Source organism: Cryptomeria japonica, chromosome 3 (genome assembly GCF_030272615.1).
Source record: "Cryptomeria japonica chromosome 3, Sugi_1.0, whole genome shotgun sequence".
NCBI lineage: Eukaryota > Viridiplantae > Streptophyta > Pinopsida > Cupressales > Cupressaceae > Cryptomeria > Cryptomeria japonica.
This window is the reverse complement of record NC_081407.1, coordinates 164761676-164789090: the sequence shown is the minus strand read 5'-3', so window position 1 is coordinate 164789090 and position 27415 is coordinate 164761676. Positions and strand designations below refer to the sequence as shown.

The 27415-nt window shown below is 38.4% G+C and overlaps 1 protein-coding gene across 2 annotated transcripts in view; it reads left to right on the top strand.

Annotated features, from left to right (window-relative positions):
- LOC131043381 (membrane-bound O-acyltransferase gup1) overlaps window positions 1-27415 on the top strand; it is a 189129-nt gene that overhangs the window by 66007 nt on the left and 95707 nt on the right. For both annotated transcript variants that reach the window (XM_057976572.2, XM_057976571.2), the window contains exons 6-10: window positions 2201-2304; window positions 2482-2546; window positions 3179-3249; window positions 3657-3716; window positions 9218-9331. In XM_057976572.2, the coding sequence (XP_057832555.2) occupies window positions 2201-2304; window positions 2482-2546; window positions 3179-3249; window positions 3657-3716; window positions 9218-9331 (414 nt within the window). The remainder of the gene's footprint in view (window positions 1-2200; window positions 2305-2481; window positions 2547-3178; window positions 3250-3656; window positions 3717-9217; window positions 9332-27415) is intronic.

The window sequence follows — 27415 nt, the reverse complement described above, 5'->3', positions numbered from 1 at the left end:
CATGACATGAAATTGGAAGCACCATCAAATCTATCTTCAACCCTGAGACTGTGCACCATCTTAAAGAAGTGATAAGAGAAGAATGAAGATAAATAATTACAGTCAATCTGATTACACTTAATTCGAACCAAGCTCTGATACCATGTTAATTTTAGCAATCAGACCGAAAGTAAAAACAAAAAGCACAAATGCAACACATAACATAGTGATACCCTGGGAAACCTCCCTCTTGGAGCTGAAAATCCCAGCAAGAAATTTCTCAAATCTGATTAGAATAAACACAGTAGCAGATTACAATCTTTACCCTCCTTTAGGGCACACATCAACTAGAGCGAAACTTATCAACTAGAGTGAAACTTATTTGAAGATAGAGGACTGAATGTATATGCAAGTTGCTGTTACAGTAAGCTAATCTGAGACTGAATTCAACAGTCCTAAGATACTTCGCCCAGTCTGAGACAAGTTCGGCAGCCTGGGATAGTATTTGCTCAGCCTTAGAATGACCTCGCTAGCAGTAACATAGGTTCGCTCCACCTTAGGCAAATTCGCTGATGCAGAGACAAGTATTCGCTGCCCTAGGAAGATTCGCAAGTGCAGAGATCAGTCGCATATGAGAGTGATAATTCGCTTGTAATTGATTGCTTGTGATCTTCAAATCACCTTTCATATATAGGAGATGACATACAATAACCCTTGCTCGGCCTTGTGTATTTTGGCGCGAAGATACAATATAATTTCAAATGCTTTACAAGTTATATATAACAGACAGTTATACAAGTTACACCCATCTCCCAAATAGGGCCTGACCCAAATAGGGTTATATCCCAAAATGCTAAGGCCGATAGACCACTTAGCATTTTATTTACTAGGTCGGCCCTAGAAGGGATCCGACCTAGCTACAAAACAACATAGCTACAAAACAACAATCATGCCTTTGTGCTTTGAATTGCTCTGTGTGAGATAGTATGCCAATAGACAAATCCAATACCTTTTGTACCATTTATTTTGCTGCTACTCTAATCTCATGCAACACTTTGCTTTCATGAGCATCTTTGCTCCCACGTACCATCAGTCTTCCATGTACCTTAGAATATATAGGGAGGTGCGGTGTATTGGGAAGTTTGGTACATTGACAAAATTTTTCTTATATACCTTTGGGTATATAGGGAGATGTGGTATATTGGGTAGTTTGGCATTTGGAGATATAGATTTAACAAAAGGTGGGGCTGATAAGGCTGGAGCAATAAGAGTTTTTTCTGGGAGTGATAAGGAAAAAGTTAAAACCTTGAAACATATGAAATCCTAAATCTATTTTTTTATGGAGATATGATCTTTCGTGTGAGAGGGACTTTGTATTGACATCTGGCACGTCAATCTCAAGTACTAACAAGGTGACATACAATTTTCGTGGGCTTCTATGGAATGGACATATATTTAGGCCTGCCCAACCCAGCACTTGGTATCCAGCAAGTCTGGTAACTATGATTCAGACTCATCGCTGTAGATAACTACTACAGGGGATGGGCAATTCTGTTAATTATCTGCACTTATTTTTAAGACTAGTTGTACATGGACTTGTAATGTAATTTGCAAAGCATTTCTAGCTGATTAGAGAGAAAAAGGACAGTTTTGCATTTTCTTTTACCCTCTTTATCCTCAATATCTAAGTTTTATTTTCATCTTAGTTTGAGTTTGTGTGTTGACACTTTTTAAGAGGCATCTTGTATACAAATACGAAAACAGAGACTGGTGGCATCCTATTTAGCAGGTTCCAAATATGGAATTGATTCTACTCATTGGAACTTTCAAGATCATTTGTTTTAGATAAGTATGACTTTATTCTGTATGTAGACTTGTAAGACTAGTAGCACTTGGACTTGTAACGTAATTTGCAAAGCATTTCTAGCTGATTAGAGAGAACAAGGACAATTTGGCATTTGCTTTTACGCTCTTTTATCTTCAATATCTAAGTTTTATTTTCAATTTGGTCATCCTGTTTTGAGTTTGTGTTAATTGACACTTACTAAGAGGTATATTAGTACAAAAACTTTAAAACAGAGAACGTTAGCATCCTATCTAGTAGGTTCCAAATATGGAATTGATTCTATTCATTGGAACTTGCAAGATCATTTGTTTTAGATAAGTATGACTTTATTTTATTGTTTTAGCATATTGATGAAGGATATTGTGGATTTGACAGATATTTGGAAACACACATATATTTCCCATCACTATATGGATGTACAACATTTTGGTGCTTGTTTGTAATCGTCTCTTTGAGGGATATTCTTTTACATTGTTCGGGTAAAAACTCTTGGCTTTAGATTTATGATTTTTTTACCCTCATTCTTACTAATATGCAAGTGATAACAGATTACATAATTTATGTAAGTGATACCAGATTACATGTATATCATGTGACTATTTATAGCTGAAGAACTTGCATGTAACATGACATTTTATTATTTTTTATGAAGACAGACAGAATTTGGCATTCTTGGACAATTATCGGGGCACATTCAGATGGCATATCTGCTTTAATTTTGGTACTTTTTTTTCTTATTCGTATTTGTGAAACTAGTCCATTTATACATTTAAAATACAGAAGGCATTTTTTATTTTTTGAAAATAAGTAGCTTGAAATATCAGTTTGTGACCACTATTCTCTTAATAGTGTGTGCATTGCATGGAGAAAAGTTAAAGAAACATATGCCCATGGTTCCAAAGAAGAATAAATGGCAATGAGTTTGTGGAGAGCTGAAAAGGAGTTGTCTTGAGTTGAATTAGGGCCTCATTGTACAAGATGGTAAAATAGATTATGCTTATTAAGTAGAAAGCTATTTAATTGAATCCAAAGTCTGAAGAAACATTAATTGTTTCATTGTCTTCCACCTGCTTTTTTCAATTGTCACGACAAAGTGGGTAGAATTTAAGTAGGAACTTTTAGGACTACTTTAAAGCATGGAAATTTCAGTATTTGACCTCTTTCTTTGCATGTGGTCTGTAGTATCAGAATTTTTTTTCTTTATTTCTTCTGTTGTATTGTTAAAGAAGGCAGCACATAATGTTTGCTATATGAAATTCAATGAACAAACCCTTAATAGCATAAGATTTAAGTTATCACTAAATTGTACATACCATTATTTGCAAATGAATCTGAAGAATGATTGTTTTACAGTGATGTTGCGTATGCTTAGTTTTGGTTTGGACTACCACTGGGCTCATGGATCTCCAAAAATGGATTGGAAGGTTTGTAACATATAATTGTACTTATATTTTGGTGAATACTCACTTGTCAATTTATGCATATATAATGAAATACCTCAATTCACTTATTCTAAGACCTTACTTCCAAGATGCATTTGTTGTTGAGATGGTAATGTGATATGAAATTGAGCATACATGAATGAATTAGCTTAACTCACTTGTCAGTTTTATCAGATATGAATGAAATATCTTAATTCAATGCTTCTAAAACCTTACATCCAAAATGCATTTGTGATTGAGATGGTAAAATGATATGAAATTGGACATTATGGCCCACCATGACTGTAATCTCTTTACTTAAACTTTGAATATTATGTTTGTATGAAATTGGGCATTTTACAAATCGTATTATATAGGGCTGCTAAATACTCTATTTCTTTGTCTGGTAGAGACATGTGCAACACTGTGGACTATGTCATTCTGGAAAATCATGCTACCATGCACGCCAGGTATTTATTTACTTCATCCGTGGCATTGTAGTCTTTTCTTTCTCAAAATACAGACTGATTTTTCTATTTTTTTTCTGTAATTCTTTGATATTCTGTTTTGGCTTTTTATCTCCCTTACTGTAATTCAAATATTCTAATTTGTTAGCAGTGAAGCAGATAAAGCATGTGAATGGCCTTTTCTACAATTTTCTGAATGAATTGCAAATATTACTTTGCTCCACCACTCAAATTGTCTTCCTAGCATATATCAATGCCTGTACTTACCAACATACAAGAAGGAAAACATGGTAACACTCAAGAAGAAAACACAAAATTCTTCTTGAATTAAATGCCCTCATTTTATTTGTTAGGTCATTCATTGTGTCCAATACTATCAGCTGAGACAAGGTGCTTTAGTGAATACCATGCTCTTTTTCATTGCATTTTATTCTAACTGTCACGGGAGTTTTTCTTCAGAAATTTCAATCTATTGTCGTAAAAAAGCTTTGTCTAAAGAAATTTTAATACAAGAAACTATCTTATTTTCCATAAGAATCTACTTCTGTCATCGGATTCCCATCTATTTCCTTTTGTAACCAAATATTTTGCCTCAACAGCTGTTACCTACTTATGGAGTAATATTAAACAGGTCATTGAATTTTTTTTTTTACATTGAACTACTTAAATTTCCCAAGCTGCCAAGGTAATGACATCAATTTCAAGAATTAAAACATCCCCATAAGTCCTTTATTTCTTGATTGGTAAACTCCCTTGTAGGATGATCTTTTGGCATAGATTCCATTAGCAAGGGGTATCTCTTCTGTCAAACTCACCTGGGACTAGCATTTGGCATGGTCTGTTGCAGTAAGCCACACCCCGGAAGTTGGATATGGTGTTTTACTTAATTTCAACACGTTACCATGCCTTGCAGGGATTTGATCCCAGGTCTCCACTTAGGAAACCCCATGCTTTCTAGAAAGCATTTGAGCTCAACTGATTTGGTGAGGCTTCCATTTTTTTTATTCGTCATAATAATTTTATTTTTTTAATGTAAAAGATCAATCTTTACAGTTGTGGCGATTATTTTTTTGGCCCAAATCAAACAATATTTTACTAGTTACAGAAAATTAATACTTGAAAGCATAGTTCAGAGACTCAGATTAAGAGAGTACTCAGTAAGCCCAAAATTTTTGATTCAACAAAAACTCAGCAACTAAAAAAATTCTAAAATTTCTTTAAAAACACATTGTTTTTGCAAAATTCAATTACAAAATGTATCAAATGAGTCTAAAAAACCATGAGAATGTGTTTTGTATTAAATTTGATTCTTCAATACATATGGATTACAGGATCGCATCATTGTAACAATAGCTAGCTGCTAACTGATAACTATAATGACTTTACTAAGTTGCCGGTTTGGTTCGGGCACTGGTTTGGGTTCGAGAACTTGGTATGCCGGTATGGCAAAATTTTGAAAAGGGGTTTGGGTTCGTTAGTACAAAAACAATGTAATTTATTTATTTATGCAGCCTAGAAGCATGAAATAAAATTAGAATGTCACATAGCATCATATAAAGTTATAAACAACAAAACCAACATAAACTTGTAATCATAACATCATGATCATACCATCATAGCATCATATACATCAAGTTCAGTATCAAAATAATATTATCGACTTCAAGTATCATTGTTTCAACAATTAGAACTATAGTTTTAAAGTTTAATTATCAAATGGCTTCTCTAAATCATCAACATCATCATTCTCATCCTCCTCATCATTGACATTGACATTAGATGAACCAATGCCAATGCCACTTGCACTTGCACTATAAGTTTGCTCGCTTTCCAAGTCATCAAATGCAACAAGCTGAGAAGTGGAAGCATCCAAGTTAGCATGCTTTGGCTCTATATCGCACATCTTCAACTCCCCTTGCTTGGTAGTCATGTTGTTTGTGTGAAAGGAGACGCAAGTTGGAATGCACAGATGCTAAATTTTCCGCTCTTTTTGATTGCAATCTATTGTGCTTTATTGAGTGGATGAAAGAATATGTGCTCCAATTTCTTTCTGATGCAAATGAACTAGCAACCTATTAAGACAAAGTAAACAATTAAAGTTATAAAATTACTAGCAACCTATGACAAAGTAAACTATAAATAAAACTTGTGATAAAATAAAATTAATTAAACTTGTGATAAAATTTTGACTACGAGGGGTTGTAGGTTTTGGAAGCATGTGCTATGGAAGTACCACCAACTATGAGCATCCTTCTTAAATCTATGACGAAGAGCGTCAACACTTAGACCATTTGCATTCACAAAATCTGTGAACTCGTTTGTAATCACATCTTGCACACCATCTTTAGGGTAGAGTCTAAGGAATGCTGCCTTGTACCCATCAGACACTTCAAATCTCTCCATGGTGCAAGCCTTCTTGGTTGATCAAGAAATTGATTACTATAGAACTTTGGTGTTGAGGCATAGGTAAGAAGATGTAAAGGAGTGGCCATCTTATTCCACCTTTCTACAACAATTGCTTGCAGTTGTTTGAATAAAGTTTTCTCGGGTTCCTGCTCTTTTGCATTTATGATGCACTTCATCTGCTCAAGCATTGAGTCAATGCCATCATAAACCTCTCCAATGCAAGGCCTATCCATGCCAGTGTAGTGAATCATGCTAATAATGGTCTCAGTGAAATTAAGGAGATATTTCACAAGATCCCACCATGAGTCGTCCAATATCCTTTTGCCTAATTCTTGTTGCCCTCTCAATGCTGCTTTGCTTCCATATAGCCCAATTTTGGCTGATCACCATATTACAAAGTGCCACTTTAACTTTCACAAGTTGCCTCAAGACGATTGTGTTAGATGCAAAATTTGTCTTAGCAGCCTATAACTGAAATTAAAACCAAAATGATTAAAAAATAAAGACAAACTTTAAAGAAGAATATACATTACAGTTTACACAATCAAATTATGAACATTGAAAATAAAAAAATCAGAAAAGTAAAATTAAATACTCTTTCACTTACCTTCAATAACTCCAAACTCAAAAATGATCTAAAAATCCCTTGAGACATGTGGTGGTTTGTGATGAACATCGGGATGTATGCAACCTCGGCATACACTTGTTTGATCCAATCAATTTTATTCCTAGTCTTTTGTAGCATAAGATTGAGTGAGTGGACCGCACAAGGTGTCCAAAAGATATGGTGATAGTGTTTCTCAACCAACAAACCAACAACGCTACAATTCTTTGCATTGTCCGATATGACTTGAACAACATTACAAGGTCCCACTATCTCAATGGTAGCTATGAGAATATTTGTAATAAATTGCCCATCTTTTACTTGGCTCTCACAATCCACAACTTTCAAAAACATTGCCCCTTTAGAGGACACTGCTATGACATTGATCAAGGGACGGTTTTTGGAATCTATCCACCCATTTGAAACAATGGATACACTTGTCTTAGTCCATGAATCCCTTATGGGCTTCACTGCATCTTCAACCACCTTCACCTCTCTTTCCAACAAGGTTCCACATACCTACGCATAACCTGAGCCCTTATACCCTCTAGTAGCTTTATTAACACATTTCAACATCTTTTTCCAATATGGGGAGCAAACAACATTGAAAGCCAACCCATTGGCATATATGCATCTTGCTACATCTTGGTCGACAATGTTTCGATTCTCATTTTGAAATGCAAATTCTAAAGGCCCCTTTGATCTTTTGCATGCAACGGGTTCTTCACTTTCAAGCTCAGTTGTGGAAAAAATGGGTGGTTTTCTACTATAATATTGGGATTAGATGGGGGGCTGCATTTCGTTTGATTTTAATCCACGGGCTTCTCTCTTTTTTGCTTCTTCATGCTCCCTAATATATTTTAACACCATCTCTTGTGGTATAGACACACCATTTTTTGATGCCTCTTCTTGGTATTCCACACAAATGGCCTACCACCCGAAAATATGAACTATTACGTTCTTTATCACATCTTTGGCATTTCCAACGGAAACCCCCACCTCTTGGATGTGGTTGTATAATATCGACATACTTCCATAGGGGAGAATTTGGATATGATTTCTGTTTTTGTTGTTCATTTGTGCCTATGAAGGAAGAGGTAGATGCCTTTCTAGTTCCTATGGCAAGAAATTTAATGAACACATTCAAAAACAAAAACAAAAGAATGAAAAAAATAGGTAAACTAAATAAATAATGTGTCATGTTTGTGAAACAAAAATGGTTGAAAAAAATGTACAAAAACCTACCTCTTTCAGCCAATGGAAGCTTGCAAATGAGTAGAAATGATGCTGCAACACTTGATCAAGCTTCAAAAATTGATCTTCAACTCCTTTTATTTGATGTTGGAAGCCAAACTTCGCTCGACCTTCAATGAAAAAATATATGTTTGCAAAACAAATGAGGAAAAATAAACCAAGTCTGTGTTTTAAATTTGAAATGTCACTTGTAGGGTTTTATTTTTCTTTTCCAAGTGGTGGATTTCTTAATTTCATTAAAATTTGCAAAAAATAATTCAGTTTTGGGTGCTCAACCATCCCGGTTCGCCTAGGCCGAACTGGCTTGCCCGGGCATGGACCTTGGCCTGACCCACAGGTGTATCAGACCAAGATCCAGACCCAGACTGAGTTGGACTGGTACTAGGCCCCATACCAGCCGAACCCTACAACTTAGTGAATTATGATGATTGTTTTTGAAAATCATCATCATAAATTTTATATCTAGGCAAGTAAAAAATATAACAATTGGACATCGTGTTGGTATGTGAAGTCAGTTTTGTTTATCCAGCATTGGGACTTCATACTTTTGGCAATTTTTGGCCATTCAACATGGTGGTTGTTTTTGACAATTCACCATTTTTTTAAAACCAGTTTAAATGCTTAGGAAAAAAGAAAAAAAAGATATTCTTGTGTCGCAATTTTTCACCACGGGCTTGATGAGTTTTGGCGAGTACTCACCAAGAAACTTGAAGAGTTTTTGCAAAAGAATTATCTCTATAGACTCACGACTTGTGCAGTAAAAAAAGCCATGAGTACTTCAGGGTTTGTGGGCTATGCTTGAAAGCACTTCTTTGAAATGTCCTCAAATATGCATTAGGGATAAAGACAAAACGTTAGTATATACAACCTTATAATAGCATGAAGAGACAATAGTATACAATATTATGCCCATGTTGAAAGAGCTATATTCTCTAAGTTAGAAAGATAACAGTCAACTTTTTAAGAATTTAATCTTCCTGGGACATACATAAACATGTAGAGATTTTCATATGTATTCTTTCCTGAATTTCCAGAATACATCCAGATGTTTTAGGCCCGTAAGTATGCTTTACTTTTGCTGAAACTATGATTTCATTACTCATTGAATGGTCAATGTTTGTTTCATATGCAGAGTTCTCATCACAAAAACCTTGAATAAGGCAGAAACATACTCTTATCTTGTATATTTCAAGAATTTCATTCATTCAATTCTAAAGCACCATTGCTCTTACCTTTGCAGGAGAGGAGTTTATCCCTCAAGAGCTATTCATTTGATAGATACCTATGTTACTTGATTTATGCACCTCTCTATATTGCTGGACCGATTGTTAGTTTCAACGCTTTCTCATCACAGGTATGATGTATATATCCTCTTTTCTTGCTCATTTTATCACTTTGATGCTTGCATGTCAATGTATATTGTGTGCAAAAATATATGAAACCAACATGAGGATTAAAATGTTGATTTTGTAACTAGGTTAAGCAAATAAGTAGGATTCGGATTGCCTTAAGGCATCATCTGAATCCTTATAGGGCAGGGCCCCATCTCTATGTGCACAAACTCGAATAGGGCTGGGCCCCATCTCTATGTGCACAAACTCGAATAGGGCTGGGCCCTTTATCTCCTACACGCCAAGCAACATGAAACATGTTTATCATATTATAGGGCCAACCCTATATCACTTCATGTAACGTGTGGTCCTAAATAGGTGCGCTCCCCTTGCAATATAACTTAATCATTATTAAGATGCCAAAATAGGGCGAGACTTAAGGCAACGTGTAAGCCTTATAATTGCAATTAAATCTTGGCACAAAACTTAAGGTAAAGCCGACTTGAATTGGTCTCCACACCACATACAAATAGAGATTCATTTGTATGTATTCATTATTCAGTTTTATCATCATTAAGTGAAGTTAGCTCTGCAAGATCTGGAGGTTAGCGAATATTCATTGAAGGCAAGTGAACCACCTCTGAAGATCAGCGAATTACTTCTGCCATCAGCATTTGCCATACATGCGATCTTGGACAGTGAATACATTGAAGAGGATAGCGAGTTCCTCTTGAAGGTTCACAAACATCATTAGGTCTGCAATCTTCAGTGAAGAACTATGAAGAGCTGGAAGTTGTATGCTGATAAGTCTGTTAGCTTCTGCTGTTACATTGTGCCCTAGCTGGGTTACGACTGTAACTCTAATTCTGCCCTAGGTTGACAGTTATATTAGATAAGTAATCTGATCTTTATTGACATTGTATTCTACAATTAATAAAAGGATCTAGATCTGATTTGTTGCTGGGTTTTTCCTCCAAGAGGGAGGTTTTCCCAGGGTAGTCTTGTGTTGTGTGATTCTCTATTTGTATGCTTTACTGTGCAACTTTAGTTTTCTGTTTATTGTGGATAATCTGATCATAAAACTAACATAAAATCCTTAGAATACAACTCATTTTATACCTAATTGCACCTTAGTTAGAGCAAGAAATTGTAAAATGCAAATAAAACAAATGAATATATCTCATCCACATAATTGTTTTTGCACAAAAAGGCAGTTATGGTCCAAGATTTACTGTTGAAATGGAGTGTGGTTGCTTACAACAATAGCATGACGGTGCATTCTTGAAGTTGGTTCCTTAAAATGGCTCAAGGATGGGTAGATTTGTAGGTTGTAGATTGGATTAATCAATAGTCAAGGTTGATGGAGAGATCAACGGTTGAGATTAAGTTGGTTGGGTGTGATGGAAGGTAAAGACAAAAGGGGGTCTTTAAATTTTTATATATTTTTTTTTGATTTTTGGATGTAAATGATTAATCTAAGTTACTGGTTCCGGTTCAGATTCGTGGATTCGGCAAATTTTTTTTTTTTTTTTGGTACGGGCATGGGTTCGTCCGTACACACACAGATATATATATATATATATATATATATATATATATATATATATATATATATATATATATATATATATATATATATATATATATACATACATATACATATGTTCAAACTTCAAACATCAAAATTATATATGTTCATAGTTCAAACATACAAATATGAAACATACAATGTAACTTTCCCATACAATGATACATAAATGATAATAGATAAATCATAAATCATAAATCCATAATTGCCAATGCCAATAAATATTCTGTTATTGATATATTGTAAATCATAAATGTAGTATCATATTCATAATTTGCAAAAAAGACAATATTCAAGTTTCAAGTTTCAAAATGTTAAAATAAGATTAAAAAATTTGTTTTTTAATTGTTTTTCTTTGTTTTCTAACCCGTGGGCCCCGTTTTTGGGAACCCACAGGCTTAGGTTCACCCGGGTCCTCCTTGGTTCGACCTGGGTCCCACTCGGGTCCTGCCCAGGCGGCTGGGCAGGACCCGGGTGGGACCTAGGTCAAACCAGGCTCGGACCAGGACCGGGCATGAACCAGGACCAGGACCCGGCCATTTTTGGCAAGAACCGGTAACTGAGTGATTAGTTAATGATAAATTAGGATCTTTGAGAGATTTAAGATAGAAAAATCGTTGAAAAATCACGTGAAGTGGGAATATAAGAGAATAAATATTTATTTATTTATTCAGCACTTTGGAAAATGGGCAAATAATTCAATAAATTGTTGTCATTTATTTAATTAATGGAAAATAGGTATGTGATAGGTGATGTTGGGATGCTGTGTATTTTTCAAGTTTCTACATTTGGGCCCTCTTTGAGACAATGCAGTGACTAGGTGAAATAATGTTATTTCAAAGAAAAATAAAATATAGTAGCTTTGGAATAGATAGGACTAGTGATATGATGCCCCAATCATTGGAAGAATATGAGTGATGATAAAGAGAGAGGTAAGATGCTTGCTTTAGAGATTAGGATAGTTTGAAGAATGCGACTGTTCTTTTGAAATGGACGAACAGATCGAAAGATCAAATAGAAAAGAGTATGTAAGGATTGATGATAAGGATAAGAAGATGGACTGATAGATGGAAGAGCGGATAGTCATTTTAGTTGGTGCAAGCAACCTGATGTCTGATCTAGCACTTTATGTTATGGACCAAGGTAGAAGGATTAGGGTGATGATGCATTGATGTGAAAAAGATTGACCCAAAAGAAAAGGTTGCATGCAAGCACATGTAAAATGACACCATGATATGTGATGCATGAGCATCTGGGCTCACAAGCAATCCTGCATCACTAAATTTTTTTTTTTTTTTTATTGGTTAATTTACCATTTTTGGTGTCGGTTGAAGTTGCAAGAGAATCTTGTTGAGTGTTGTGAGGATAATCTTCATCTAACAATACTTAGCTTTCATTTCAAAAATCAGAGCCAAACAAGGTGTTTAATGTGATTTAAAAATTATTCTATTTTATAATTCCAAGGTTTGAAGGGGTGCATTGGCATGTTAGAGGGAACTTATAAAGAAGAGTTAATATTTATTTTATCAATTTTGATTCCTAGATAAGCGTTCATAAGACAAATGACTTTTGGCATTCCATTCTTGTCATATTCTTTCAGTTCGGGTGCCAAAATGGAGGGAAGGTTAAAAGTGTGTTAAACAGCCCAGCAGGTTACTGAAGTGACAGAAGTAGCAGAAATAGATGCTTATAGAGGTTTAGCAACAGAGATGCCCAATAGGAGCACCTAAGACAGTTTGTAAGATGTCTATAGTGTTAGAAGCAGTGGTTTGGCATCCTTGTGATGTTGGAACCAAGTGACAACATTGGGTGTGAGGAATTCCTGGGATGCAAGTTGGTGACATATATGACCAAAATATGTGCTTATTTGTTAAAGACAGCCAGTTCATTGTCCATAACCGTGTAAGGGCTTGACTTGGAGAGGAACAAACAGATCTAGGTGTCAAACCTATGAGAAAAGCATGTCTGGTAGTGTAGAGATGTTTTTAAGTGACACACGCAGAAGATTGATGTACCTAAATAGGTATGTTGTAAGAATTCCCCCTTTATTTTTTTGAAATTTTTCTAGATGGAACCATAACATAAACATACAATTTTAAAACAAACTAGATACACAGTTGTAAATATTTTTCTGATATTGTTTTCAACTTTGGTACGTTTGCTGTTTCAAATTTTCTTGTATGATAAAAAGTCAAACTGACATTCCAATATAAGAAATGATTAGACATATGATGAACATCATGAAATACCATGAAATAGATGAAGATGAGAGAACTGAAGGTCTGAAACAAGTGGGAAGACTCTGCTAGTCTGTTGATCACCATTTGCACTCCAAGGCAGCCATGTACCAACTTTCATTGCTGACAAAGACATAAATAACCTTTCCAGCTATAATGATAGAATTAATATGCAACCAGCTCATCCAAAACACCATCAAAAGGCATGTAACAGACAGCTACTGATCTGATAAGTCTAAGAAATACTTGCTGGTCTATTATTTGATTGTGTAGGTCCAATCAGCAAGTGAAAAAGCTTGATAACAACCTCTTAACCTGTCAAAGACTCTTCACAAGAGTCTCCAAACCAACCAGTGTCTATCAACCTCTAAACAGCCAAATAATGTTTGATGCAGTTCTGAAAAGCAAAAATTCAGGCCCAGCAATATAGCCTTCAAAGTCCCAGAAATATTGTTGCCAACTCATCCAAAGCTGATAGAAATATATTGCCAAGCCAAACACTTGTATCCAGTAACCAAAACTTGACCCAATCGATTAGCATATATGAAACTCACACCAATATAGATGTTGTCTTCCCACACTACCAAGGTAATACCCAAATTACTGGAACCCAGCAAATAGAATTAAACCCTCATATATGGCATCCTTTTCTTTCCTGGCAACCTGCAAATAATATCATAAACTCTGAAATTTGTCTTAAAATAAGATTTCAAAAATTTAGAAATTTCAAATCTTTTATTTTTGAATCCAAGTGAGACACTCGAGTGATTTTTCCTGCAATCAGTAGGTTTTAAAGTAATATATTTAATATTTAGCATATAATGGTCATTTATGTACTTTAGTAGTTAGTTTTAGTAACTTTCCTTTCTTGTTTTCATTCTCAATCATTTCTGTTTTAGAAACATCGTGCATAATTGCTTATTTAAGGAGTTTTCATCTCCTTTGTAAATAACGAATTACCATTTCATGGTATCGGAGATTGTAATGTCCCCGCTTTGAAATAGAAGTTAATGGCAAATAATAATAATAAATTCACAAGAATGCAAATAAAATTAAAATTAAAATATAAAAGAATATAATTAAATATAATTAAATATAATTAAAATTTAATAAGTTAATGAATGGTCAAAAGACATGGAATGTTGCGACTCCCTCAAACATGAGATATAAAAGGGAGAAGAGTACCTTATTTGAGTGGGGGTAATTTGGGAATCAAAAGTGCAGATCTGATTTAAATAAGAAGTGCAGATCTGATCGTGAAAGGTTGTGTCCCTTTATAAGGGCAGAAATAATGAAGAGTTGCACTCTTTCAAAGGGTGCTAATTTTGAAAGGGTGTGTCTCTTGCCAAAGGGCATACATGATGAAGAGGTGTGACCTCTCCCTCACATTAAGTGATATAAAGGAAAGGAATCAAAAACCTCCAGTGATATCACCATTGATCAGATGAGATCAGAACTGTTACTAAGTTACAGGCAGTAACATCCTTGTTCTTGGTGGTATGCACGGGGATGTGCTTAATATATGAAGCCTGATAATGTTCTTATGCAGAATTTAATAGTAATATTAATATAGATCGCACTTATGTATGACAGTCATACTTAATGAAAGACTAATAGGAGTCTTGAATTAATTATTGATATTCACATTTAATTATGAGCAACCAATAATGATTGCAAATTAAGGGTATTGCTGCCTTAAGGGAGGACAATCAGATTGAAGAATGATTAGTTAAGTTAATGATAGGATATTTAAAACAAAAGATCAATGATGATTGACACGGCTAAGCAATATCAATAAAGAGAAAGGCAGCAACCTTTCAAAGGGGTTGCTGCCACTAAAAAGTCATGACCATTGCTTGGTGGCCTTCAACAACGGAGGGAGGGGATTAAATAGCCTCCAATCATTTGAAGAAAGAAACAGAGAAGGGATCTGCACTCAAGCCTGAAGGGATAAGAATCGAAGAAGGGAAGAATACTCCAGCAAAACCGAAACACATAAAAGGGCAAGCAAACTGTAAGAAATTTCCATCATTGCATTAATAGGCATCAAACAATCTTGGAAGAAGAGAGCATAAAAGGAAAGATTGAATCTGCAATTATCATTAAGATAAGACGATACTCTGGTATGAGGTTTCTGTGCATATATCCGATAATATTTTTTGCATACTACTATTGATGGTAGATCGCTGTTATGATTATTCAATATAGTATACTGAATGTTATCTCCAATCTGTTCATTTCCGACTCATACTGTGTGACTTATTGTGGTTAATATGATGTTTTATATATATATGAATTATGTCTGATTATTATAATCAGCCATGTTTATGAAGGATTGAATAGGGAGAATGGTTGATAAGACACCCTATCAAGTATGGCTTGATTGAGGAAGAACGGTTGATAAGGCACCCTTTCAAGTAAGGGAGAACGGTTGATAAGACACCCTATCAAGTGTGGCTTGATTGAGGGAGAACAGTTGATAAGACACCCTATCAAGTGTGGCTTGATTGAGGGAGAACAGTTGATAAGACACCATATCATGTGTGGCTTGATTGAGGGAGAACGGTTGATAAGACACCCTATCAAGTGTGGCTTTATTGAGGGAGAATGGTTGTTAAGACACCCTATCAAGTTACCCATCCTAGCTTGCTATGATTGGGATTCCTTTATTTATGATCAATGATTCTGATCTCTACATTTACAGTTGTTTGTAATTGTAAATTGCTTTAAGTTTCATCAATAATTGGTCCTCCTTTACTTTATAGTCTTTCTACTTTACTTTATATAGTTAGTCTTTCTTTACTTTATGGATCATAATCAGTGATTCTTTATTTTATGTATCATCATAGTTAGTTGTTTGTAATTATTATATAATTTGTAGGTTAATTTCCTAACTTGTTTGCAGGGTTTTTCTATTAAAGAGATAAAAGTATTCCCTCTCTAACCCACTCTTAATAGCTAAGAATTGTAATCTAGGGTAAACTAGGGCATTTTACAAAAAGGGACATTACAGAGGTGAGTTACATTTTTTGGCGATTTTTTGAAACAAAATTCATGGTTTTTTCGTAAACATCTTTGAAAGTTTTTTAGAAGTTTCTTGATCGATTTTTTAAACAAAATTGTGAGTTATTTCTTTGTAAATTCATGGCAAGTTTACAGTTAAAAATTGCATGGGATTTCTGAGGTTTTCTTGGTTTTGAATTGCAGATTTTATGGCCAAAATTTGTGGGTTTTCTTTTGCACGATTTTTTGTTACAAATCGTGGGGTTTTCCGAGGGTTCAATGCTGCAAATTGCGTCCATTTTTTTTTATCATGGATTCCCTTTTTCAAAATCGTAGAGTTATTTCTTGGTTTTTGTGACTTTTTTTTGCTCGTGGCTGGTTTCCAACTTGTGTGACCAAGGTTCTTTTTGCGACATTTTTTTGTGTACATTTTTTTCAAAATTGCGGGCAGTCTGTGTTCGCAAGTTTTATCTTATGCATGTTTTTAATCAAATCATGGGTATTGGACTATTTTTCCACATCTAGGGTTCTGAAAAGCCCTTGTCCTTTGCCTTGTTTGCCCAAATTTCACAATTTGTGGGTTTCTTCTTGCTGTTCAGTTGTGCGCCTAGGGTTTCAAACCTAGGATTTGAAAATTTCAGTATTTTATGCTGATATTTTAAAAAAATTGAAGGGTTTGAAATTTTTTTCCAAAAAAATTTCAGTATTCCTCTAGTAAAGCTATAGTTGACCTCGGATAGCGTGAAAGATGGTGCCATTGACCAATAGCGGCAGGCAAAGACCGGGACAAGTTTGATGAGTGTAATCATGAAGTGGTTATGCTGCTCAAGTTTTCTAGCCACCGATGAGATGCTTCCAAAAATACTTTCTGGCAAGACATTTGCTTAAATCTGGACTCACCTAAAGGATCTGCACGAAATGTCAAATAAGGACAGAGCATTCTTCCTTAAGAATATGTTATTCTCAATTATGATGGACTGCAAGATGTCTTTGCAGGATCATCTTATGAAGATCAAAGTCAGTCGTGATCTACTAGTGGCCATTGGTTGCAAGATGGAAGAAGAGTATATGGTGGTTATCATGCTGAAAAGCGTACCACAATCCTATGTGCACTTCATTGAAACTATCAACATTACTTCCACCAATGTTGACCTAAAGTTTGATGAATTGTGCAACAATCACCACTGAAATTGATCTTTTCCAAGAGGGATTTTGTCCTCAAGAAAATCTCACAAATTCGTGAGGGTTCCATCCGAGGGAAAACAAATAATCTGCATTTTACAAGTGAGCTCTCCAAACCTCCTTATATACTTTTTCTGCCAAATTTTTTGGAAGTGCCCTTTTTTAAAACACTTTTTAATAAAAAACTGTTTTTTTGCCCCTAAAAATTTTGTTATTAAATAATGATAATTTTTTGATACACGTCCCTATTTTATGAACTCATGACTTTAAACTTTTCATCCTCTTTCCAATGAGCTATTACACTAAGGTGCTTTTCAAATTATTTTGATTAAATTAAGCAGCCTTAGTTTAGTTAAATAATTAAATTTAGCCAATTTTACACCTGAGTTGTGGAGACTATTGAAAAGCATTGTAATCAAAATCTGATTGCATTCGATTGATACTAATGATGAATAATGAAAATCGGTTCTGATTGGGTGACTTACCATACATACTCTCTCTCCAAGAATCTTGGAGAACCCACCCAAAGCTAGAATTCACTTCAAGTGGCAAAGTAGTTCTCTAGACCAACTGAGCTCATTGCCAATCAAACATCCCCTGTGGCACAACTAATGATCACCAAGAAAGGAGAAGCTAACTACAATGCTGCAGTTACTGAAAATGGGGACATTATATGTTGAACGTTTTAATGGTAAGCATGCTTAAAATAGGCACCTAAGAGAAAAAAAGATAATCTTTTAAGTGGCAATAGTGGTCTAAAGTGATGCCTTTTCTGTGAAAGACAGTTTAGATGGCAAAGACAATAAAAGGAGGCACCTAGAATCTTATGAAGTAGAGAGAATGCATTACAAGTGCTTCATGTGTCTTGACATGGTTGAGTGGTGGAGACAATTGTAAGGAGAACCCTGTTAGTAAAACGACAACTTTCAAGTGGCATACTAGACATAAATGGCACCTAGTAACTATTTTAGGCTAAGGCATAGGGTTCGCCGAATTTCACGCTTTAAGTTCGAAATTCGGCAAATATTAAACAAACTTATAAAAATCACTGAAATTCATCTTCAAGTTCGTATGGGAAAAGGCAACCAGGGCAGTTGAGGGCTGTGCAGCAAGCAAATAATTTTTTCGTTAGGGCACGATCTATTACTTTTGCAACTAATAGTTTACACATTTTTTTGAGCGAGAGTAGAGCGTCGATAGTTAGCATTATGGCGTTGACTTCAGATTTCATTTTCTAGTCGTCAACCTGCAAAAAAATGAGTGCCTCATGCTGGGCGTTGACCTTCACAAAGCTTGCTTGAGTCATGTTGGGCGTCGCCTCTCCTACTGCAACCTCTAGGAAGGCTGCTGAAAAAAATTCGATTTTTACAGTTTTTTGTTTAGCGTTTATTTTATTTATTTATTTTTATTAAATTAGCTTATTTCTTTCTTTTATAAAATTTTAAATATGTATTTTAAATTTTAATAATGAGCATTTAAAAAAATTAAATCGTATACTATTACTTTAATTCATTGTTTTATTTTTAGTATTAGCATTTAATAAATTAAAATTTAATATTTTAAAATGATGAATTTACTTTTAAACTTACCAATCTTTAAAACTTAACAAATTTAAATTAATTTAAGCAAACATAGTATTGTTTTATTTTAAAATTAACAAATTTAAATATATTTAAATTAAAATTTTAAATATAGTATAATTTATTTAAATTTAATATAATATAATTTTAAATAATTTAATATATATATTTTAAATTTTTAAAAAAATTGTGGATATATCACATTCTGAAAAATATAGAATTTATGTAGGGCGAATTTAATCACGATTGTTTTTTCAAATTTTTTGCCTGTCGAACTTCATCCGAATTTTATTGTTGCCAAACTCGGACTCAAACTTGAACCTTGTGATAGATTTTAGGTGACAAATACTCTCTTAACAAGTCTTTGACCTGGTTTCAGCAGGTTTCCAACCTTTTGCAGCAGCAAAACATCCGTTTCAGTAACACATATGGCAGTGGTCCTGCAATTATGCATGATGGCAGTTTTCATGCTTTATCATATCTTCTTCCAAGCAAAAACAGTGGTGGTAGTTTCCTATGAAAGCAGTTTTGATTGAGGGAAAGTCCTAAGGTATCATCATTATTTTCTAAGTGTTTTTCCAGCCACTTAGGGTTTGTGCTTTAAGACATAGTGATGGTTAAAATCCTAAGGTTTCTTTGTGTTTTGTAGATGTCTCAAATTTGTCCATGTTCATGCAAAATATTGATTTACTATCATTTATGCCACATACTTTACTACAGGTTAACCACTGCTTAGTTGGTTAGGTAGTTGGTGAGATGTTATCTTTTAGTTAGTTATCTCTCAGTTAGTTAGGAATTTGAATCTCATTTTCCCTCCAGTTTCAAGGAATTCGATTCATCCAAATTCATGTATATGTAATTTCATTTTGATTTATTCATCATCCTCATTATTTGCTTGCAATGCCTTTTGGTTGCTATTTTATTCTTGCTTTATTTTATTGGCTAGTTTTGACATGGTATTGGATCTTAGGTTGAAGCAAATGAGATGCATTTAAATCAACTGTGCATTGCAAGCAAAATAGGACGTGAATATTGGTATTCGAGCTGAGGCTTACAAATTTTGCAGATAATTGCTCTCTGTCAGCAATATGTCATCTGCATGCAAATTTGGTGTGGTCTGTGGAAAATTAGCATGGATTTGCAATTGACTGGTGAAATTTGATCCATATTTATATGTTTCCTTATATTTTTGGCAAATATTTGCAAATGTGTATTCTGAAAATATTTGCAAGTTTTGTGGCAATATTGAGGAAATTTTCTTTCATATTTGCAAAAGACAAATTAATATTTGCGAAGTGTGTTCGATTTTGTGGAAAGATTGTTGTAGGGATTGTTTATTTGTTTTAGTGTCGACCCTGCAGTTGGATCTGTAAACTCAATGTATTCTTGCACTTGGATCTGCAAATTCAGTGTATATTTGACTACTGACCAGCATTTTTCAACATCTTGATCCTGCATTTTCTATGTTTGGCAGCAAAATTGGCATTTGACTCGCAAATCTTTAAGCTTTTGATGTACATTTGGATGTCAACCTGTCCTATTGTGGTGTGTTGGCCTGTTGAGAGGTTGACATGCTTATTGGTCTGGTATTTGTGGTGCGCTAACTTGTTAGATCGGCCCCTTGTTTGGCATCGACTAGAGGGTGAGTTGGTGTAGTTATTGACCTGCAGTATTGATGTTGTCTTGGGCAACTGGTTTGTGTTTGCCCTCTTGGGTGAATAACTTAAAGCATAAAGTACGCAATGCAGAATAAGAACGCCATTGATATTAGACAAGTATCAGATATGTTATTCCATTCATAATTTGTGTGTTGCAAGTTACATTCTGAAGTATATAAAGATACCGAGGGGGTGCGAGCGCCAACTGTCGCACCGCAACTGCCACCCCTCGGTTGCCAACTAACCAAAACAATTACACACAATTAACTAGTCGTATTTTTGTATACAATAATGCCGCCAACATCATCCCCCCCAAAAGAAAAGTCGTCTCCAGGTGACTTACAACAAAATGGAGAATACATGGAGCTCGCAAAACCCAAAATAAAAAACTAAGGAGGTGCAGAAGGCGTCCCTAATGAAGAAGGCGCCGGTGGTGGTGTAGCGGTGGACGCCAAGCGCCCACGGAGCTCATAGACCTGCTCCGTCCTCCTCTTTAGATCCCGTTCCGCGACCATCTGTTGCTCCATAGCAGTCTTTACCATATAGGCTGCCTCGAGCACCTCCTTATCCTTCTTGTCCACACTTTCCAGTGCACTGACCAACCGAGTCTCCAACAGCTCCCTTGATGCCCTCTCCTCTTCCAACTGTATCAGCAAGGCAGACTTCTTTTCTACTAAAGTGTCCATCGCTGTCTTGTTCTGTGCCATGGTAGCCTCTAGCTCTCGAAACCTGGTAGTCAGCTCCTCCTGAGCTGTTACTGCTGCCACCCTCAAAGCCTCAACTATGGTTGCCGTCTGTTGTGACCTTCGAAGCTCCAGATAACCTTCATGGAAGGCCTGCTCTACCTCTCTCACCAACAACTGCATCTGGGTCTCGCCAACCCCCTCAGTCAAGTGCCAAGCCTCCAGCATCGCCAGGCTCTCCGTGTCAGGCCACCCGGCACACTCAAAACACCTCTCAAACTCAGCTCGGCATCCGGTGCGCGCAAAGGTCAACAACCCCTCCATCTGCTCAACCATGGTCGCATCGGCCTGGAGCGCGGTAGATGATACAAACCGCTGTGCTCCCAAAGTCATCTTGGTAATGAACTACTCCAACTCTACACCCTGCTGACTTCCCACAGGCACCCCCACAGGCACCCCCTCTGCTCTATACGGATTGGTTACTACCACCGCAGGGGGTGAGGCAACCCTCTGAACCGCCCTGCTGCTCAGGGAACTCCCTTCCTCGAGATCAATGACATCCAAGGAATACATGGTCCGCCCTGGAGATAGAGTGGTCTCTCCCGCTGGTGCCACGGGTGCCATTTGGTAACGGCTCAACCAGTTAGTGAGGTCATCATGAAGAGTGCCTGCTGCCGTCATTGCCTCCTGCATATATCCAGGCAACCCCGACACATCCTGTCCTGTCGCATCCGGGACATCATGCAACATGGAAGCCTCTCCACTCGCCAAGGTCTCCACCCGTGGTGGTGTGATGGCTATCGTCACCCGAGGCTGCCCGAAGCTAGGAACTGGTACCGTGGTGACTACACTCACTGTCGCGAAGGACCACGACACCGCCAACTGACAAGTCTCCGGTAAGCGGGCTGGTGTAAAGTGGACCTGCACCTATGATGATAAAGTAGACCCTACTGTACCTGCCGACTCCACTACCCCCTCTTCAGGCAATTGGTCGCCTCTTCTCCCTGCCAGTCGGAAGCTCCCTCCGCTTACCTGGGAGGTGTTTGCGGATTCCTTCCTGCCACTTTCTGCATCCTCAGCCTTGGACTCTTCCGTGTCGGACTCCATATCGGACATGGCGGCCTTCTTTCTTTTTGTGCCCAAACGTGCCTCCGTGCCATGTGCCAAGACGTCCAAGTGTGACCAATAGAATATGGGTGGCTGGTCTAGTGCAACACGCCCTTGCGACTCCAATGGCTGTGAGCCCAGGGTGATCTGCGTGCGGACTGCGTCGAGGAATAATCCAATGGCTTGATGCGGCATGTAGAACTTTTTGTATTGCAACGTCATGAACTCGTCCATCCTATCCGCCAATAGTGACGCCCAATCGTATACCACTCCATTGTGCAGCCCGTTCATCAACACTATCTGTGCAATGGCTATGTTTGACGCGCGGCTGGCACCTGTGAGGCGACTCTTCACCACTGACAATAGGCATCGCCATACTCGGCAAAAAATTGTTTCTTCAACCCCCGACTCTTGCCTGCACTCTTGAGGCTATCTTTTTCTCCCTAGGTAAGGTAATCGCGCAACATCAACTGCAGCAGTGTGGCACGATTTTCTGGAGATATTTTCTGTGAAGTGTCTATTTTTTTCCCTTTCACCCTTGGTATGCCAAATACCCTAGTGAACTCGCCTGTCGTGAATGACACTGTTATCCTCTGGTGTTGATAATCAAATACCGACTGGTGGCAATGTCTGTCATAGCTGCCAATCATGGCACACAAAACCACCTCAAAGTCCTTTATAGAAAAAACTAGCATCTGGACAACCCAATGTACCTGTGCCTGGCGAAGGCTTTTCTTTATCAGATCATCCTGAGGTGTCTTCGCCCACTAGTTCCGACAGTCTATTCCATTCAGACCTTCGAACATAATATTATTTGCTGTTATTTCATCTTTGCCCTTTGTCGCCAAGGGTTTGGGATGATGCTTCTTGCTTTTTTGACTGGTGCTCATACCGAGGCTACCTGCAATACGCACCCCAGATGGCAAAATCTGCTTGCCTGTGTCTGCACTCATTTCTTTTTGCCCTCCCTGCAACTTGTCTTCTTACAGCTGCAACCATTTTCGCCAATTTGCCTTGTTCCTGTTTATGTCCATTAGTCCCAGATTACTTCTTCAATTCTGCTTTTATAACCTTTAAAAAACCAAAACCCGTCTGCTGCTTTTCAAATAACCTTCCCCGAATTGCGCGTATGGTGTTACCATACGGTGCTCCCTTGTGCGGTGTGGGGTCGGGTTGTGTGCGTGGGCTTGTTTTTTCCTCTTGCGCGGACTTGCGCGGGCTACGTATTTATTCGGCTTGTGTGGGCTGTGCGGGGTTTTTAACCCACGGCGGTGTCCACCGCACGGTGGTATCCACTGCCGGTGGTCCATCATACGGTGGCCCTACCATCGTATGCTTTTTTTTTCCCCGTACGGTCGTCGTACGACCGTACGTTTTTCTCTCCGCACGACCTTTTTTTTTTTGGATTTAGTCTATCAAGCATCCTGACTGGAGGGTCCAGGCTCCCTCCGTTCATGGTAAACCTTTAATTTCGACCCATTGACGGCATCTGGTATCTCCTCCTCGTCTAGCATCCACAACTTAATCGCCCCGTTGGCATTGACCTCGCGTACCTTGAAGGGCCCTAGCCATTGCACTTTGAATTTCCCAGGTTTGATTTCGTTCCTTCCATTGAATTTCAACACCAACTGCCCAGGAGTAAACTTCATTCGTCGAAGATGCTTGTCATGCCAGACCTTCCGTCTTTGCTGGGTTGTCTCTGTCGCCCACTGAGCCATCATCCTTCGTTCATCCAATTTTTTCAAAGCATACAGTCTCTCTTTCAGGCTTTCCATGTCGCCAAGTCGATTATCAATGGCGATTCAGAGACTCGGCACCATGAATTCAACTGGCACCACGGCTTCTTGTCCATACATTGGCTGGAAGGGAGTCTGTCCAGTAGTTACCTTGTAAGTTGTTCGGTATGCCCAAAGTACTGACAATAGGCGCTCCTCCCAGTCATCCTTCTCCACTTCGCAAGACTTATAAATCACTGACACGATTATTTTATTGGTCGCCTCGGCCTGCCCGTTCGCCCGCGGATAGTAGGGGCTTGATAAGGAGTGGAAGATTTTGAACTCCGTTGTTAGCAATCGGATTATATGATTTACAAAATGTCCTCAAAATGTCGTCCTTTGTCACTTGTCAGTTGGATTAGAATCCCATACCGCATAATGATGTGTTCATAGATGAATTTTGCTATATTGACCGCCGAGTTGTCTGACAAGGCCCGTGCCTCAACCCACTTGGTCAAGTATTCTGTTGCCACTACAATGTATTTGCATCGTCGGGCTCTACTTGGTTTTAATGGTCCAATGAAATCCATTCCCCATCTCTCAAATAGTTCCTGGGCATTCGATGGGTTGAGGGGCATAAAATCCCTCTTCAATGGCCGTCTGACCCATTGGCATGTGTCACAGCTTGTCACCCACTCTCTGGCATCATTGTGTAGTGTCGGCCACCACAGTCCTGCCAACAGGACTTTCCTGGCCGTGGTGTCGGGCCCCATGTGTCCACTTGCGGGCCCTTCATGTGCTTCCCTTAGGACGCCCTGAATTTCCTCTTCTAGGACGCATTGCCGTAGGATCTAGTCGGGTCCCATTTTGTACAAGAGGCCATTAATGAGTTGGAATGTCCTGCTCCTCAGTACCAGTTTCCTTCTTTCTCCTGGTGGCATCTCCCTCCGAGACCGTGATGTAGACAAGTATTCCCCCACACTTGTGTACCAGGCGGGGAGGACCGCGATGCGAAATAAGTGAGCGTCTGGAAAATCTTCATTCACTCCTTTGGCTGGTTCTCCAGACTGGATTCTCGATAGCTGGTCAGCTATCACATGGCTCTTCCCGGGTCTTACGATAATGTTGAATGTAAATTCCTGCAGTAATAGCAGCCATCGGCTGATTCGTACTTGGATAATTGGCTTGTTTACCAGGTACATTAACGCTTGGTGGTCCACATAAAATGTGAACGGGGTGGCCAGCAAGTAATGTCGAAATTTCTGGACGGAGTACACCATCCCGAGGGCTTCCCTTTCTGTGGTGCTATAATTTTTCTTTGCCTTCGACAGGAGTCTGCTTGCAAAGTAGACCGGGTGATCTAGCCCGTGATCACCAATCTGCGCTAGTGTGGCCCCTATGGCAAAATTGGATGCGTCAACGTGTACGTGGAACTCTTTGTCCCAGACAGGATATGTTAGGATTGGCACACCTACCAACCGTGACTTTAGTTCTTGGAAAGCCTCTTCCTGAGCCGTCCCCCATGTGTACCGTTCACCTTTCCTTGTCAGCTTGTTTAGAGGGCAGGATACTCGAGCAAATTTTTTGATAAATCACCTGTAATACCCTATGTGTCCTAGGAAGGATTTGACTCTCGTGACATCTGTCGGTGCCTCCATTTCCACTATCACCCGAATCTTGTCTGGGTCAGTCTTGAGTCCAGCCTTACACACTATGTGTCCTAACAGCTTCCCTTGAGGCACCATAAATCTGCATTTTTTGGGATTGAGTGCTAGGCGGGCTTGCCTGCATCTCTCCATGCATTCGCCAAGTGCGGCCAGATGTGTATCTTGGTTACTGTAGATGGACCAGCTGTCAAGGAACGCTCTGAAGTTCCCTACTGACATCTTTTCAAATATGTGAAGGATTATCCATTGAAATGTTGCTGGCGCGTTGCATAATCCGAACGGCATTCGATTATACGCGTACAGGCCATCCTCCACTATGAAGGTGGTTTTTAATTTGTCCTCTTCAGCAATGGATATTTGGTTATACCCAGAAAATCCATCCATAAATGAATAAATTTTATGACCGGCCACTTCCTCCAAGATGCTATCCGTAAATGGTATTGGAAACGGGTCTTTTATGGTGACCGCGTTAAGGCATCTAAAATCCACGCAGATTCGGATCTGGTTTGCCTCCTTTTTAAGGGATATCACTATGGGCGACACCCACTCGTTGGTCTGCACTTTAAAAATAATCCCGGCTTCGAGCATACGTTCAATTTCATCATTAACTCTCGCCGCATAGTTTTTATTCATTTTGTACGGCCTCTTCCGTACAAGGATGACCCCAGGTACGAGTGAAATTTGGTGTACACACAGTTATGGCGGCACCTCTTTGAGGTCCTTATACATCCAAGCGAATACATCCTTGTATTCCATGAATATTTTAAATGCGGCGGCTTTCAAGACTGGATTCCAGTCGTCGCCAACCAGGATGTTCCTTGGCTCTGCTTCCGTGCCGAGGTTTGTAGGTTTTAGGGACTCTTCGTACCGGATTGGTTTCGTCATGTCAAACCTGTGCGCTGGTACTTCGTTGTCCGAGGCATCCCCTTCGGTGTATTCCCCGTACGCTGGCAGAAATTCGTTTCGTCCGGTTCCTCGTCAACCTGCAACATGTTGCACCCATACAGCAGCTCGTAGTCCTCCATTTGCCAGTGGAAGAGCCCATTAAGGGAATCGGTCTTGTCCTCAAAACATCCTTGGATTCCCAGGATGCCTTCCTCGTTCGGTTCCCTTCCGTACTTTCCTCCGTTAACTCCGCCCTCGCCGTCTGATCTGATTCTGACACGAGTTCTTCACTCACAAGTTGTGTTTTCAGGTCGATAATAAATTTTCGTTCGGCTTTCTCCATTGACAATGTGTTACGCTTCCAGTTGTGATTCACTCTGGCTGCCACCAACCACCCTCTGCCCAGAATGGCATCGTATCCTTTCTTGGCGAGCGGAATCACCATGAAGTCGAGGACAAATGGTTGTGTCCCGATGGTCACTTGTTGCGCCATGAGCGTTCCAAGGGGTTTGATACCATGTTGATCCGCTCCCAGTAAGTTGAAGGTTGACGGCCATAGTGTCGGCTTGCCAAGTTGCTTCCAGATTTCTTTTGGAAGCACATTCACTCCGGACCTGCCGTCGACAATAGTTTCAATCAAAATGGTGCCAAGTATTCCCATTTCTACCACCGTCGGGTGCCGACCACTGTATAGTGTCAAAACCAATGGGTCTGTAGGTGTTCCGCCGAAAACATCCGTATTCCGGGTTACCTGACTGTGCGGAGTTACTTGCACCGTACGTAGGAGTGCCGTACGTAATTG